The sequence below is a fragment of the Tympanuchus pallidicinctus genome, unplaced genomic scaffold, assembly GCF_026119805.1.
Source record: "Tympanuchus pallidicinctus isolate F22 unplaced genomic scaffold, pur_lepc_1.0 scaffold1, whole genome shotgun sequence".
Lineage (NCBI taxonomy): Eukaryota > Metazoa > Chordata > Aves > Galliformes > Phasianidae > Tympanuchus > Tympanuchus pallidicinctus.
Window position 1 is genome coordinate 32,592,769 of NW_026294618.1, and position 15,094 is coordinate 32,607,862.

Here is a 15,094-nt window from a genome sequence, read left to right on the forward strand (position 1 = left end):
AACATCTGAACTGTACAATGCCCAGCATTTTTGAAGCTTGTATTTAGGAAGGCCAGGCATCCTGGAAAAAACTGTAGGAGGACTGAGCTGCCAAGCTAGTTAGTAAGATTAAAACAACATTTTCATTTGTACCGGTTTGCAGGAAAGACTCTTTTTCATGTAGCCAGTGTGCTTAATACTCACTTTTCTTCTATTTTCCTGATAAATTCAAGCTCACTAAAAGCAACAGAAAGAATACAGTTTCCTGACCTGCTTAATTCACAACGCCAAAGCTCATAAAAAAAAAGGAAGATTGGCAACTGCCATGTTAAAATAGTTTCTTTCTCTACAGATTGTTTTTATAATTTATGTTAACGATGTGGAAAATACTTTTATTTCCCATAAGGCAGAATCATTTCCTATTTTACTTGTCAAGCTGCTAGAAGACAGATAAAGAAACATTAAGCAGAATGCCTGGCCAAGTCCAACCACCGATCACATTCTGCACACCCAACACTCCCTGTGATCTCACTTGGCTATTGCCTCTTTAGATTCCTGTAAGTTTTCCTACACACTCTTAAATGATTGCCCTGAGGTGAAACCTGGCAACAGCAGCTTGCTGTCAAAGACTAACTGATTTCAATAGGCTACGCTGATACCTTTTGTCCTTCTCTTTCTTCCTCCTGTAGAGTACTCCAAATTTCATTTTAGGAGCACTGTGAAAAGCTATTCATACATAGAACAATTTTCTTTAATTCAAAAGTAGTGAAGCCATAGTACAAACATTTGCAGAACTGGTTTTCTTACCGGTCAAACCAGCAAGAAACCTTAAAGAAGATGGAAATAATCCTACTCTTTTTGTAGTCTGTCAGAATTTTGCTGGTTTATGTCAATGGGAACTGCTTATCTCTTCCATTTTCCTTTATGTTTTTCCCCTGTCTCTGGACAGACAGCAGTTTGATACATATATCTCCCACACCTGTGTTTCTTCCCATTCTAGCTTTCCTAAGCTCTAAACATGAAATTTTCCTCCCTAACAAGTGAGAGCTTTCAAACTCTACCATCTGTCACCAGCCATCAAACACAGATCAAAGACCTGTGACATAAGCACAGATTCAGAGCCCAGTGCTCTCTTTACTGACACTGCAACAGAATGATGGGCTCCTATTTCTGAGAAAGCAAACTGTATGTTTCTCACTGGAAGCATTACTCACTTCACCAAAAGATCCATTCCAGACTCATTTTCAACTGACAATAAAAAAAAAAAAAAAAAAAAAAAAAAAAGCTTAATCCTCTTCCCTTCCATCTACCATGTACTTAATCACAGTCAAGTCACTGATTCAGTTATTACGCTCCAACTTTGCAGACGTCTGTATATTTGTCCATTTGTCTCCTTGAAGACATCATTACCATTTCCAGCTCCTTAACACATAACACTCTGCACTGAGTGTCTTGGCAAGATGCCCTGCCTGCTAACATAATACTAGGATTCAGTGACATCCTCTTTCAGAATCCCTCAAAATCTTGTTATCTGTGATAATATGCCTATTACAGCCTATAGCTGCAATCTCAATACCTTTGATTCCATCTGTTTTTAAAGCTCTTGTAAGTCTACTAAAAAGTATCCTTATAAATACCTCTCTCTTGCAGATTTTCACAAACTTCTGAAGTAGCTTCAAAGCTTCCATCTAGACTCATAAGGAAATAAACAGTGTGTGTCATAGTTTTCCATGACAATATGCATTCAAAGAGTAACAATGTGAAACCTTAGGAAAAATTTCCATTATAGAATCACTGTTCTCCAGTGACTCAGTATGATTTCCAAAGTAACAGTTGACTGCCTGGATCTATTCAGCTGATAACAACATTTCTGCACCTTGTTGGCTAGGACATTGGAACTTAAGTCGATTAATTAATAATGAATTGGACACAGCTAAGACTAACTCAGGTAAATTGAAGTTTTGGAGGGAAGCAACCCAAAAGAAAAAGATTACCTATAAACCATGCCAAACACTCACAGCAACATTCGGCCTTAGGGCCATGAATTATGAGCTTGCTTTTGAGTCAGAACAGGCACAGAAATGGGTGTGCTAAAAAGCATCAGACATCCCGTATGAAGGCTCTTTACGTACATATTTAGGTGCATAAACATGGGTATTTGACTGGTCTCTTTTCAGAACACATTCATGATAAACACTCTTTGGGAGTGTTGCGTGTACATAAAGAACAAAAACTCTCTGTGTCTAATAGCATCTTACAGACAAGTGTTGGATAATTAGGACATCAGAGAGCAGCTACACTTTCAGATGTCAAAACAATTTGGGAAAAATCAAACCTTTCACAACAGAAGCAAACAGGAAATTAAATGAGTGATATCAATCCTTTTCAATCCAAATTAGTTTCATCATCCCTTTCAAGCAGTTGATAACATGGGCTGTATCAAGCTATCTAAATGGATTCCTATAATCAATTTCACATTCCTGTCTAAAGAACTAATAACATATTTGTACAGACTAAGAAAATGGCAATGAAATGTATTATCAAATGCTGATATTATACTGCATCCTCTAGGTCTGTTTTCTCAGTACAGAATCATCACAGGAGCATTTGACTTGGAAGGGACCCTCAAAGGTTATCTAGCCCAACTCCCCTGCAATGAGCAGGGACTCATAAGCTAGATCAGGCTGCTTAGAGCCCCATCCAGCCTGACAATGTCTCCAGGAATGGGGCATCCACCAAGATGAGCAACTCTGTTCCAGTGCCTCACTGTTCTTATTGTAAAAAACATTTTCCTTATATCCAGTCTGTATCTCCCCTCTTTTAATGTGAAACCATTTCCCCTTGTCCATCACAGCAGGCCCTGCTAAGGAATTTGTCCTCTTCCGTCCTCTTCTTTTTTATAGCCCCATTTCAGATATTGAAAGGCTGCTCTCAGGCCTCTCTAGTACCTTCCCCATACTGAACAGCCCCAGCTCTTTCAGTCTGTCCTCAAAACAGAGGCGTTCCACCCCTTGGCTCATTTTTGTGGCCCTCCTCTAGTTGCACTCCAAAAAGTCCATGTCTCTCCTGTAATGAGGACTCCATATCCGGATGCAGTACCTCATCTGAGGTCTCATCAGCACTGAGCGGAGGGGCAGGTCATTTCGCTTGACCTACTGGCCACACTTCTTTAGATGCAGCACAGGGTACGGCTGGCTTTCTGAGCTACAAGGACACACTACTGCCTCATGTCCAGCTTTCCATCCATCTATCAGTAGCCCCAAGTCCTTTTTGGAAGGGCTGTGCTCAATCCTTTCATCCTCCAGCTTCTATTGACAGCGGGGGCTGCCTCAAACAACCAAAAACAACCAAACAAGACCTTGCGCTTGGAAATGCATGAAAGTGAATACTCAACTTTTAAAATCCACACAGGTTTTTGTTGTTGGAGTCTAGACTGGGACAAATGAATGAAAGTGAGTTGATTTCTCAGGCAGATCACCCCTTTCAAGCAAGAAGAAACTATATCTCTAGAAAAGGCAATTGTCTCCATACTACACATACACTGATTCTCACTGAAGGCTCATGTTTTTGTAAACTCTTCTGTGTACAACATGCCCAGATTCATCCTCTCTGTTTTTTTCTGTACTGGTGAACTCAACTGCAAGAAACAGATGACAAATTTTGAATCTCAGTTTAGTTCTGACTCTCAATCACCAAGCACTGAAAACGACCACAAAATTTTGTACTTCCACCAGTAAGCTCAATGTTTTAATTTTGGTTTAGATGCGATTGAATTTCCATTAGTCTGACACCAAAGAAATGGGCAACTCCCTTCCATTAGAGGCAGTGTAGCCATACCAGACCTTAGGTAAATGGGATAGTACCTTCACATCAGCACCTCTGTAGCAGCACCAGAATTCATAAAGCCATAGTGCAGAAATGACTGCCTGTCCTGCAGGTATGGATTACTCACATCAGGGACATGCAGGGGAAAACACAAGACACTGCTCAATATGCTCCTGTGTATGGAGAACATCTGCGTTGAACACTTTTCAGGTAAGAGACATTGAGTTAATTAAGTTCATGAGGAATCAATAGTAGGAAATATTTTTGGTTACGGTTCAACGAAGACTTCAAGCTGGTACATAACTACAATTCAAGCAAAAAAGAAAATCAACTCGAGGTTCTGAGAGAGCTTGTCAAAAAAAAAAAAAGGATTCAGTATATTCAGTATTCAAGAAATACCACAGATCTCTCTAGAGATGCTTGTAGAAAGGTAGCTTATGGTGAACACAGAACAGCCTGGCCACATGATAAAATCCACCTTAAAACAATGAATGAGCAGATGAGAAAAACAAGACAATCTCTTGACTGAGTCTAGACATTTCTGTCATTTTGTAATGTAGTATTTAAGTTTGGCTTTGAAATACTAATTCTTTTACTACTGCTTGTTTCTGTCAGCATTTCCTCAAAATCACCATCACTTTTTCTAATTACTCTGCAGTCTTCAAACAGATTTATTATGACATTTAGTAAACGCAAGCAATCAAAACGTAATATACAGACATTATAACTTCTTTCATTTTCAAGTCAATTAAATGCTTGTATGTGTATTTAGAAAGAAAACATCTGCTTTTCAAGTACTTTAAGGTTTGGGTACTTGTTTCCTATTTACAAAAAAATTGTTTAAAATTGATCCTTAATATATTTCCACATAATTATCAAAATGAAACACTTACTTGCAGATGTAATGCTAAATGAAATCCAAACGTTTAGGAGAATGCTGGTGTTTTGTGGGTTTTTTCCCAGTCCTTTGCATAGAAAATTGTTTCTAAAGAAACTATACAAGCATTCAAAACAAAATTAAGCCGTCCTATGTCATCCTGGCAACCAAGTGAAATTGGCCCAAATTGAAAAAAAGACATCAGCAAGCACTTTTATCCAAATCTGTGTAAATTAAGAAAAGCACATTAAACTAGGGGAAATAGGAGCACCAAAAGAGGCTGACACTAAGCTTGGTTTACTTGCTAGAGTTTACATTTTGCAAAGGGAAATAAAAATTACTCCATTTCATTTTGCAGTGTTTTTTCCATATAACTGTCAGTGTCCACTCAAATTTCAGAGACATAAGCAGTCACTGAGAGTCAGAAAAATGAAGAAACACTTGTCTGCAGAAATCTTAAGGGATCTGGGATTCTAACCATTGTGTGCAAAATTTTACAGAATGTACATCTGCAAATCTGTAAGTCATCTTGTGGGAGATGAGTAAGCAAGTCATACAGAGCTTAATTTAAAAACATTTGAAAAGAAAATATTTCAATGTACAAATGGATTTATTCCTGGTTTCTTAGACAGATGAATTTCCTTCTGTCTTGATACTGTCATCTTTCATATCCCAGAGCCAGAATATCTCCCTATTCCTTCTTTGCTACTGTTTGACAGTATCCCAGAGGAGCAGAGTCCAACTTAAAAGAATCTGTGACATCTGCAGCTCCAAATACTCCGAAGGCAACAAAAGGAGGAGCTGAGCAGATTTTCCTAAATTGAAGTGGCAGTTAGTTTCAAAAAGGACTGTCAGAAAACACAGGTGCATCTGCAATTACTCTCTGTTCCTGAAACATCCTAACTTACATATGTAATTCTCAACACTTAGAAAACACTGAATGTCAAGGCTTTAGTTCAGACAATATGTATACCTCAGGCAGTAGCAATTTTGTATTTTGCCTTCCATGAGTTTTTTATTCTCACACAGTAGAGCCATTAAACTACACTGGATATGTTTTTCATTAATTTTTATAGTTTCTGAGCAACTTTTTCTTTTATATCACCACCACTGAGTACTTCAGAATGTTTTCTGCACCAAATTATTTCAAATGACAGAACTCAACAGGCACTATGAGAACCTTTTTTTTTTTTTTTTTACCCCTTTTTTTTTGGAAGCAAAACAATTCCAGCAGACAGTGTGCTGATAACTCATGGTAACACTGGGCACAGCAGTGAAGAATATCAACAACTATTTCAAACAAAAATTTAAAATGCTTTGCCATCTTTAAAATCTAATCTTCTTTCAGTTTCATGCAACTGTGACAATAAAAATGAAACTGTGATCTATTTAACTCTGAGAACTCTTGCTGCAGCCTACAGTCTTATGAACGTTGCCCTGATGTGGGAAATCAGGCATTTAGCTTCCCACAGTAACACCAGTGAGAGAGAATGTGCTGAGCAGCCCCAAGTATCATCATAATAATTCAATATCCACGACATTTTCTGCTCACTGTGCTTGAATTCAGAGAAAGATAAGGTTAGCAAAACACAGCAGAGATTACATGTCACTTTAAAGCATTTCCCTGTGTTAACTGCTTTTTGTTTTAAACTCTAAAGCACCAAAGCATCTTCCCAGACTACACTGAGAAGCAGCAACTGAGCAGTTCAGTGATGAAGCACATTATAACTCAAGTGGGGATGCTAGCTACAAGCATCTGCAAGTATTTTAGATAATACATAAAGTCAAGTCCAATGAGTCCTAAAGCCAAGAGATGTTACCTCAGGCGGGTAGAGATTGAGATCCAGAACTGAGCAAGCTAACATAGTTTTCAATATAATGTAAAGGATTCAGATCAAAGCAAGCTAAGAACATTTTCAATCATTTCAAGTAGCCAGTTCCTCATTCCCTTCTTACTGCTTTCTGCACTGCTAAATAAATAGGATAAATAAATAGGATAAATACGAGGTATCTCAGCCAATCTTAATCCCTGGTTCTAGGCACCCAAGTAGGACCTCAGGTCTGCAAAGCTGCAAGTGAGGATGGCAAATTAAAGTTTTCTTAGAAAACAGAGGGGCAGCCATTGACAAACATGAACTTGTCTACCATTTTGGTCCTTCAAAAGCTTCTGGGCCCAAGCTTCCTAAGATTTGACTTTCTACAGTCTACCAGAAAATGCTACTGTCACTGAACAGGCAAAATGAGAGATGAGACAAAGGCATTCTAGGATCTAGAATCAACAGCCTGTTCTAGCAGAAACAGGCACCCTAAAAGCTGGCTGCAGTGACTGCCCTACCCCTTTAAAATCAGGGTACTGTGAACAGCCTGCTGCTGCTTCTTTCTTCCAGGCTGCTCCAGTGATGTAAATCACAGTGAAAAGTCTTCACAAGATCAAAATGGAACGAAAAGGGATTTCAAATATTATGTTACTAAGCAGTAGCACAGTGTTTGAAAATAAAATGTAATTTATGTCTCAGCACAGATATGGAGCCTGCTAAGCTTGTCCTGGAAAGCATTTCTGCAGCTTTACAAAGCAGTACAGAGTTTACTACAGAAATGATTAGCAACTAAGCACATTTACTTTGTGTGGGTTTTACAACCTAAACGACACCTACTGCAAATGTATACTGACTAAAGATTTTGGCTTGTCAAAACTGCAACACTGAAATACCATCAAGAGATGGAGTAAATACAATCTCAAACATCACATGGGTGTGGATAATTTTTGCCTACTCAGTTATAAGCAGCTGGTACATTTAGCTATGTATTATTAGCTTACTAATGGGATCTCAGGAGTTAAGCTGTAACTTTCAAATCACAACACACACAGCTGCCTGTTAGATTCATTTTAAAATGCTGTGTCAGAACATGCCTGAGTGGAAACTAGTGATCTATTTAGCTCAACAGCATGTGTTTAAGAGTGGGAATATTTAGGAAAGCAGAAAGCTCAGGCACATCCCTGGGTCATTTCTCTGCAAGTGCCCTTAGCACCAGAATCCAGTATTCAGTAGCCTAGAAGCCAGCCTCCTCTTGAACAAGACTGCCACGTATGGGTAACAAGCAATTCAACAGTGATTTTCAGTTCAAATACAAGTATCATTTTCATACAGAATATACACGTACATGAGACAATATCACATACAAAAAAAAGAAGCTGAGTTCATAGGTTGCACGAAGATGAATTTAGATACCTCTATCTGTTGTAAGACTTGTCCATGTTTAGAAATATACTAAGACCACGCAAACCACAATTTAACATGCCTGCAACAATTATTTTTGAGGAAAATTTGCTATCGGTGAGAACTGTAGCAGTAACAGAAAACAGGATGAAATTCCGAATGCTTCACCGCTAATTTTATACACTGGCTTGCATATTTAGTCCCATTGCTCAGACTGGTTTTCACCACTGTAAACCTTCATTTTTAGCTGAGGACTTCATTTATTTATTTTTGAACACAAGATAATTTTATGTAATGGTGCATTTCAAGAGAGTTGAATAATTCTAGCCATTCCAGATTAAGTTTGCAAATTTTATGTCATTTCTTTAAACATTTAAACAGTGACTCAGTGTTTAATAAAACAATGGTACTGCTTGCCTTAGTCTATATGTAATAAAAAAAAAAAAAAGAAAAAGAAAAACTGAGAACGAAAAGAAATTCTCTACTGCTGTATATAACAAAATGAAAAGTTACTCAACTCCAGAAGACAAACTTTTAGTCTGAAAGCATTTATAGACCCCTTGGATCTATCTTCTTCCTAGAAATAACACCATTATACTGAAACAGCAGCTGCTCCTTACCTGAAAAGAGTTCATGCGCTGAATTGAAGGGGGTAAAGAAGCAGTACTCAAACTCAGCATCAGAAGTAATTCCAGACATGTTTCTGATGGAAACTTTAAAGGATGAACTCCAAAATCATTTTCCCAGGCATCAGCAAGGCTAAAAAGTAAAATGAAATAATTCATATATCTAAAAAAAATTAAACATATACTAGAATATGGCACAGAGTTGTGATGAAAGATTATCCTCACTTGTCACTCCTGTCCTTATAGTTAAAGATAACTGTTATAACAGAAATATAGGGTGCATTTAAAGCATTTTATGCCTACCATCCATTTTACAAAGAGCTGCATAGTGTGAAAAGAAAACTTAGCACACATTAGAAGAATGCACTCACATTTCTTAATCCAAGTTTGAATATTTCTGAACCGATTCTCAACTACTATTTCCAAGCATATGCTTTTACACATAGAGCATCCTAACTAGAGCATAGTGCCTCCATTTTCTGTTAAAATAAATAAGTCCTTTCACCTCTGAAACCACCAAAGGCCAGACGATTTCTAAAACTGATGTTATAATGTTCTCACTAGAATTCTACCAACAGTCAACAACTGTTGAAAAAAAATCAGGGTTGATGCTTACTAACCATGACAACAGACAAACATACTACATCTTTCTCATCCTAAAGCTAGAGCAAGCAGGTCACTTTGACACAGGAATTCTAAGCCAGACAGGGAATGAGAAGGGTGCCTGAGCTAGGCACCCTCTGGCAGTCTGGATGGCACTGCATCACTCAAGGTCTTCATAAATGGCTAAGACCAAATCAAAGCACAGAGGCCAAAACCTTCTGCACAGCAACAGTCCTCATAAATTACTTCATATGCTTCCACTTTTGCCAGACAAGTCTACAAAAGCTGGTTTTAAGCTACTACAAATACTGTTTGCTAGGGCAGGAAAGCAAACAGTTCAGAAGACACTCTGGAGTCTTTAAAGATGTGAGCAGCTAAGTCCCCAAATACACTGTCCATATTAAAAGGATTCTGTAAAAATAATCAGTGAATGGTCAAGCCCGAGAGAGGCAACTCTGACTGGGCTAGAGATTCTGTCAATGGTGCAGGGCAAAACATCTAGCTTTACACCATGGTCACTGAGCTGCCAGCAACCAAGGACTGGGTTTCATTATCTTTTGTAACTTCTTTTCCAAACATAATTAGAAATTTACCTTGGTAATCCCTACTGTCTTTGTGTCTTTGTTCTACACTTTTTTACAAGCTTATCTGATGATACAGGCAAATCTAGGTAAATCTAGCAAAACAGAGGCTTTAAGTTTTTCACAAATCAGCAAGTCTAAACAAAGCAGTGTGCAGGCACCTTCAAACACAGTTAAGAGTGTTTGGAGACTGGAGGTGACAATATGATAAGGTACTGGGGCTCAGAAAGGTGGTTCCACAGATCAGTGCACTCTCTGCAAAGAAACTTTTTAGAACTCCAGGCCATACTGAAAACTACCTTGATTCTATTTTTTTTTTTTTTAACTTGAGAATTTTTTTGGAGCTGCCTCCCCACACTGAAGTTTGACTCATACAGCACTGATACTGCATTAGGGCATTTTGAGTCTGTTGACTTATCTGAGGGGAGGACTGTTGCTATAAAGACATCTAGCCCAATTAGACTGTAATTTCTGTTTATTAATAGCTCAATTATGAGCGTTTCCTGAAATGATTCCAATGTGTTCCCTCATTACAAACAAACCACATGTGTCCTAGCATTTATGGCTCCAGGAACACTCAAGTTATGAAACAGTCTTCATATCTTGTCCTTTAGCAGCATCTAACACATGAGCTTGTGGTAAGTTCGTGCTTTGTTAGGCCATGTCTCTGTTTTTCTTTACCCCTATTCGTGGGAGTATTTTTCTACAATCTTCACTGCAGAGGACGGAGAAAAATGTCTACTTAAAACAAAACCAAAAGAAATCTTATTTTTTAATCTTAGCTGCAGGGAATCCTTCTGTACAAAGAGGATTGTCTCTCTTCCAGTACAAGAGAAACTATTTGCTTTCTATTTACTGAATGAGCCACACTGGTTAACTCTGCTTCTCAGAAGAGCGAGCAACCACAAAGGACAGCTTTTACCAGACCAACCCCAAATGCCAACAATTTGAGTTTGCTGAAAGTTCCTTACCATAGATCCAAAACTGTGCTTTGCTCTCCTAATTTTAGAAACAGAGTAATAGATTTTGACATTAAGATCGGACAAACTGTCAGAGAGAGTTTTGGGGAGAGCTAAGGGCAAAGACGAAGATGGTGCCAGAAGGATTCAGACGGGCTCATGGTAACTTTGGATACAGATGGGATTGAGTATGCGCATACTTTCTTTCCTTCCTTCTTTATTCATCTGTGAATTCTTGCTTCTAAGCTTCTCATGAGAAAAAGCAGACTGGGCCAAACACACACCTTCAGGGAGAATTTTTTCTCCCATAGCACATTAAATCTACCTCTATAAGTTATCATCATTCAGTTTTGCCTAAGAGCAACCTCTCAGACACAAAAATCCCCAGCCCTGTTCATTGCAGAGGTGTTGGACTAGGCGATTTTTAAAGGTCCCTTCCATCTCAAATCATTTTATGAAAAAGGGCAAAAATCAGAGCTCTTTCCAGTGTTAATTCAAACTTGAGATGCTATCCTTGCAGATTAAAATAACATCTCAAACTCACTTTGTTTCAGCTACAAGACATGCTTTAATCTAGTCCATGAAAAGACAATAAACAGACATAACATTAAAGCATGGAAGATCTTCATGTAAACTTCATTTCAAGATAGACATGATCAATGTTAATCAAAGTGCTTAATATACTTCAAGCAAACATTTCAGAACTGAAAGTAGCATGGAAATCAAACAGAATAAAATTCTACTTCAGGGGTAACCTATGTAGCTACTATGTTAATATGAAATAATTACGACCAATGTGCTGAACTTCCAACCTGGAAATACTGACAACAAAAAATAAAGATGAAAGGCTGAGACTACCCTCCTCCCATCCCTTTCAGTACTTTCTCCAAGGAACAAGTGTGAAAGAGAGGTTTAGACCATGATATCATTAGTCAAAGCAATACGGCCAGGAAAATAGAACTCCTATAGCAGAATGAGCAAGACAATTAGAAAAAAACCACAAATGTCAGAGTATTTTCAAAGCTGTTTATAGGATAAATGTGAAATTTGCCTCTCTTTAGAAAAAAAAGCAAATCCTTCCTGAAACTCAAACAACTGATTCTGAAAGTAGAGATGAGCAAAACTTGAAAACGTTTGTTCAGACATGACTACAGATAAGACTAAAGATAAACCAGTTACTTCTCCAACAGAAGTAATTGATCATAATGTTTTCAGATGCATAAATTTGATTCATCAGGTATTTCTCCAATGGCCATTATGGAATTGCTCCATGCCTACATAAGACAATAAGATGAGAAAATAATGTCTTTAGAAGCAATGTTTACAACACCAAAATAATGAATAACGTTTCTTTTACAATTCCTTGACTCTAAGTTCTAGCAAACAAACCCAGTTACCATTCAGGTCATGGCATACCAGCGAAACAAGAAAAATCTTGACACGTATTTAAAAGTCATTAGAGAAATGACTGAAACCTAAGATTTTGGAATCTAAGTTTTTTTTTTTTAAAAAAAAAAAAAACTGGACAAAATGTCTCACTGCTTTTTTTCTTTTGTTCAGAAGAAGTTGAGCTGCTTTTTCTTTCATTAATGCCAAGGTTATTAATCAAAAGTAATCATCTTCTACTGTGCATGTCATTCACTTCAAAAATGCACCTGTCTTAGCAAAATACAAAACAGTTTGCTTTTGAAGAGGAACAGGTAAATTCCTTTTTCACTTTCCAGAGCAACCTTATCCCTATCTCTTATTTAGCAAGGTACTTCTCTTTATAGATTAACTTGGGGTAGTCAAAAAAATAAAAAATGGAAAACAAAAAACCTCTTACTCAAAGAACTAATCCATGCTACTGCAAAGGCACTGGGCTAATTCCACCTGATTATTTACAATCTAAGTAAATATGCTCTACAGTTAGGGTTCCAAATACTGAGGAACACCTGAAAGAGATGACTACAAGGTAGCTATGGCTTCAGTGTTTTGTTAAATAAAAGCCATGCTGAAGAATGTAATAGAAAAGCTGACAGACTCTCAGGATTCACTGAATGTTGTTAAATGTTTCCTTTTCCAAAAGCAGCAGTTCTGATATAAATGACAGATGACTTTATTGAACCCAAGGACAAACTTGCTAAATTAAATAACTATTTGTAAAAATGATTTAATCTAAAAACAATTCTAAATTACAGTTGATGATATGTCTACATACTTAATATACCAGGAGGCTAAGTTATTTATATTTCTCATTATCCTTGCAGTGATCTAAAAATTACAAAAATCAATGCATGCACATTAGCTTCTAAGCTCTTGCCAAAATTTAAATAATACAGAACAGTAAGAAGTGCAGTACTTTCAAAGCCTACAATACATTCCTTTGGAAAAAACTTTCATTACAGAACCAAGGCACTGTTTTCCTCTTAAAACAACATCTGCAGACTTGTTCAAACGTGGTTCACTTTTCTCCTTCAGCAGCTGAGAGCGTTAAGTAATTTTTTGAGCAGACCTTCCCTAGGATCTTCACTAGTTGTATGGCACCCCAAATTAACAGATATTAAATCTCTTGAAAGTGACAAGGCAACAATAAAAATGTAACCCAGTGGTATTCTTACATGGGGATGAGCAAGAGCAGTGGAACATATTAAGAGAAATAAGAGGACATACAGCAATAATCCAGGAACCCACACGAGTTGGTTTTTTTTTTTAAATATTTAGTGCAATGGACAACAGTGGCCAGTAAAAACATTCCAACTCCACCTCTAAGCTGTGAACCTTTTTTTTTTCCAGTGCATCATCATATTGAAAGGACAGTTTAACACTGAACTTCTGTAGCTCAAAACAGTCCTAAACACTCTCCTAAAGGAGTCTCGTGATAAAATTTCTGACACTTACATCACATAGGTATTTACACATAATAGCATAAAAATAATTTATTAATTTTATAGAAATGAATATAGAGTAACATAACGCACACATGTAACATGTGATGACATAACCATTAATAAGATTCTCTTGGCTTTATTCTATTAAACCAAGCAACCATGTATTTCTGAAGGTGGGTAAGAAAGAAGTTAGATAAAAATCCAGAATAAAAAAAGAGGTTTAAAACATCCTAACCTACAAAACATGAGCCCTCCTTAAACATTCAACATGTTACCATTTGAAGGAGATAAGTTATTTCATACTAATAAAAAAGGCTTGTAACGTAAATTCAAATTTAATCTCAGAGTACCACCTGCTCATTGCCATATCTCTCAAAGTGGCTGGCATAAGAATATCAGATGTTCTGGTACTGTTTCAAAGGGCATTCTAAGCAAAATTATCCTACCTGATCCCAGAAATGTTACACCTATAATTTTCTCATTGGTAACTCCAATATATAGCGCAGATTAAGTACCTCATGCTAAAAAGTACAATGAAAGACATGTATTGAATGGCTTTGTTTGCATGAGAAAACTGCATAAGAATCTTACCTACACTCTTTCTATTTACGTATTTTAAATTACTTCAATACTTCTCAATGTGCTTTGATTATTTTAAGTTATTTAAGGAAAGTCAGAGAAGTAAAAGCTGCCTACCTGTAATGTACACATCATATTCTCTTTTGTTTCGCAACAACACACATTTTTATTAGACTCAATTGTCCATTATTTACTTACATGTAACTACGATGACTTCAGTGCTGTTAAACAAAAAGGCTACTAGCACAAATGAGAATTGTGTTTAGCTCACAGAATTCAATTCTTGTTTTCTCAAAATGAAAAAGGAAAAAAAAAAACAAAAAAACAATAGAAAACCAAACTGCATCAGCACACTGTGCCAACACAGATATGATCATTTACAGGTAGGTAGAGGTATTCCTCTGAATGCTATCTTTCTGCATGGAAATAAATCTTTAGATTTTAATTCAGTCCAAGAGTAACTTGCCTTGGAGCACATCATTTCAAAGCAAAGCTTGGCACACTCCACCAGATTAAAGGTTTTTGGGTGCCAACAGCCTTTTTGTTGCTGTCGTTGTTGCTGTCCTCCCTCTTCCAGATGGCAGGTAGGCAATTTACAAAGCATTAATTTTCAGATGAAAATATTTCATCACTCATGAAATATTTTCATTCACTGTAAAGCAGCAATAATTGTACAGTATTAGATAGATCAAGCAGAACTTCAGCTGTAAGAATCTCTGAAATTATACTTAAATATCACAGTGAAGGACTAGCAGGTGTTCACCTATCCTGTCACCCTCACGCTCCAGATCCATAATGCTTAAAACAAATATTTGAAAAGCTAGATCAAGCATCAATTATAGGGCATACTTATGTTCCATGGGACATGTAGATGTGTGGGACCATGAACAATTTGCAAATACACTAAACTTAAAATTCATGACAGTTCTCATACTACACACAGATGGCCACTGAGTACATCTATGATACTGTCATCT

The 15,094-nt window shown here is 37.1% G+C and overlaps 1 protein-coding gene across 5 annotated transcripts in view; it reads right to left on the reverse strand.

Annotated features, from left to right (window-relative positions):
- The window catches only part of UBE3D (ubiquitin protein ligase E3D), a 75,869-nt gene that overhangs the window by 22,041 nt on the left and 38,734 nt on the right, over positions 1-15,094 (reverse strand). For all 5 annotated transcript variants that reach the window (XR_008206705.1, XR_008206703.1, XR_008206706.1 and 2 more), the window contains exon 9: positions 8,520-8,658. Coding sequence is in view for 2 of the 5 variants with exons in the window: in XM_052682811.1 (XP_052538771.1) it covers positions 8,520-8,658 (139 nt within the window). In the remaining 3 variants the exon portion in view is untranslated. The remainder of the gene's footprint in view (positions 1-8,519; positions 8,659-15,094) is intronic.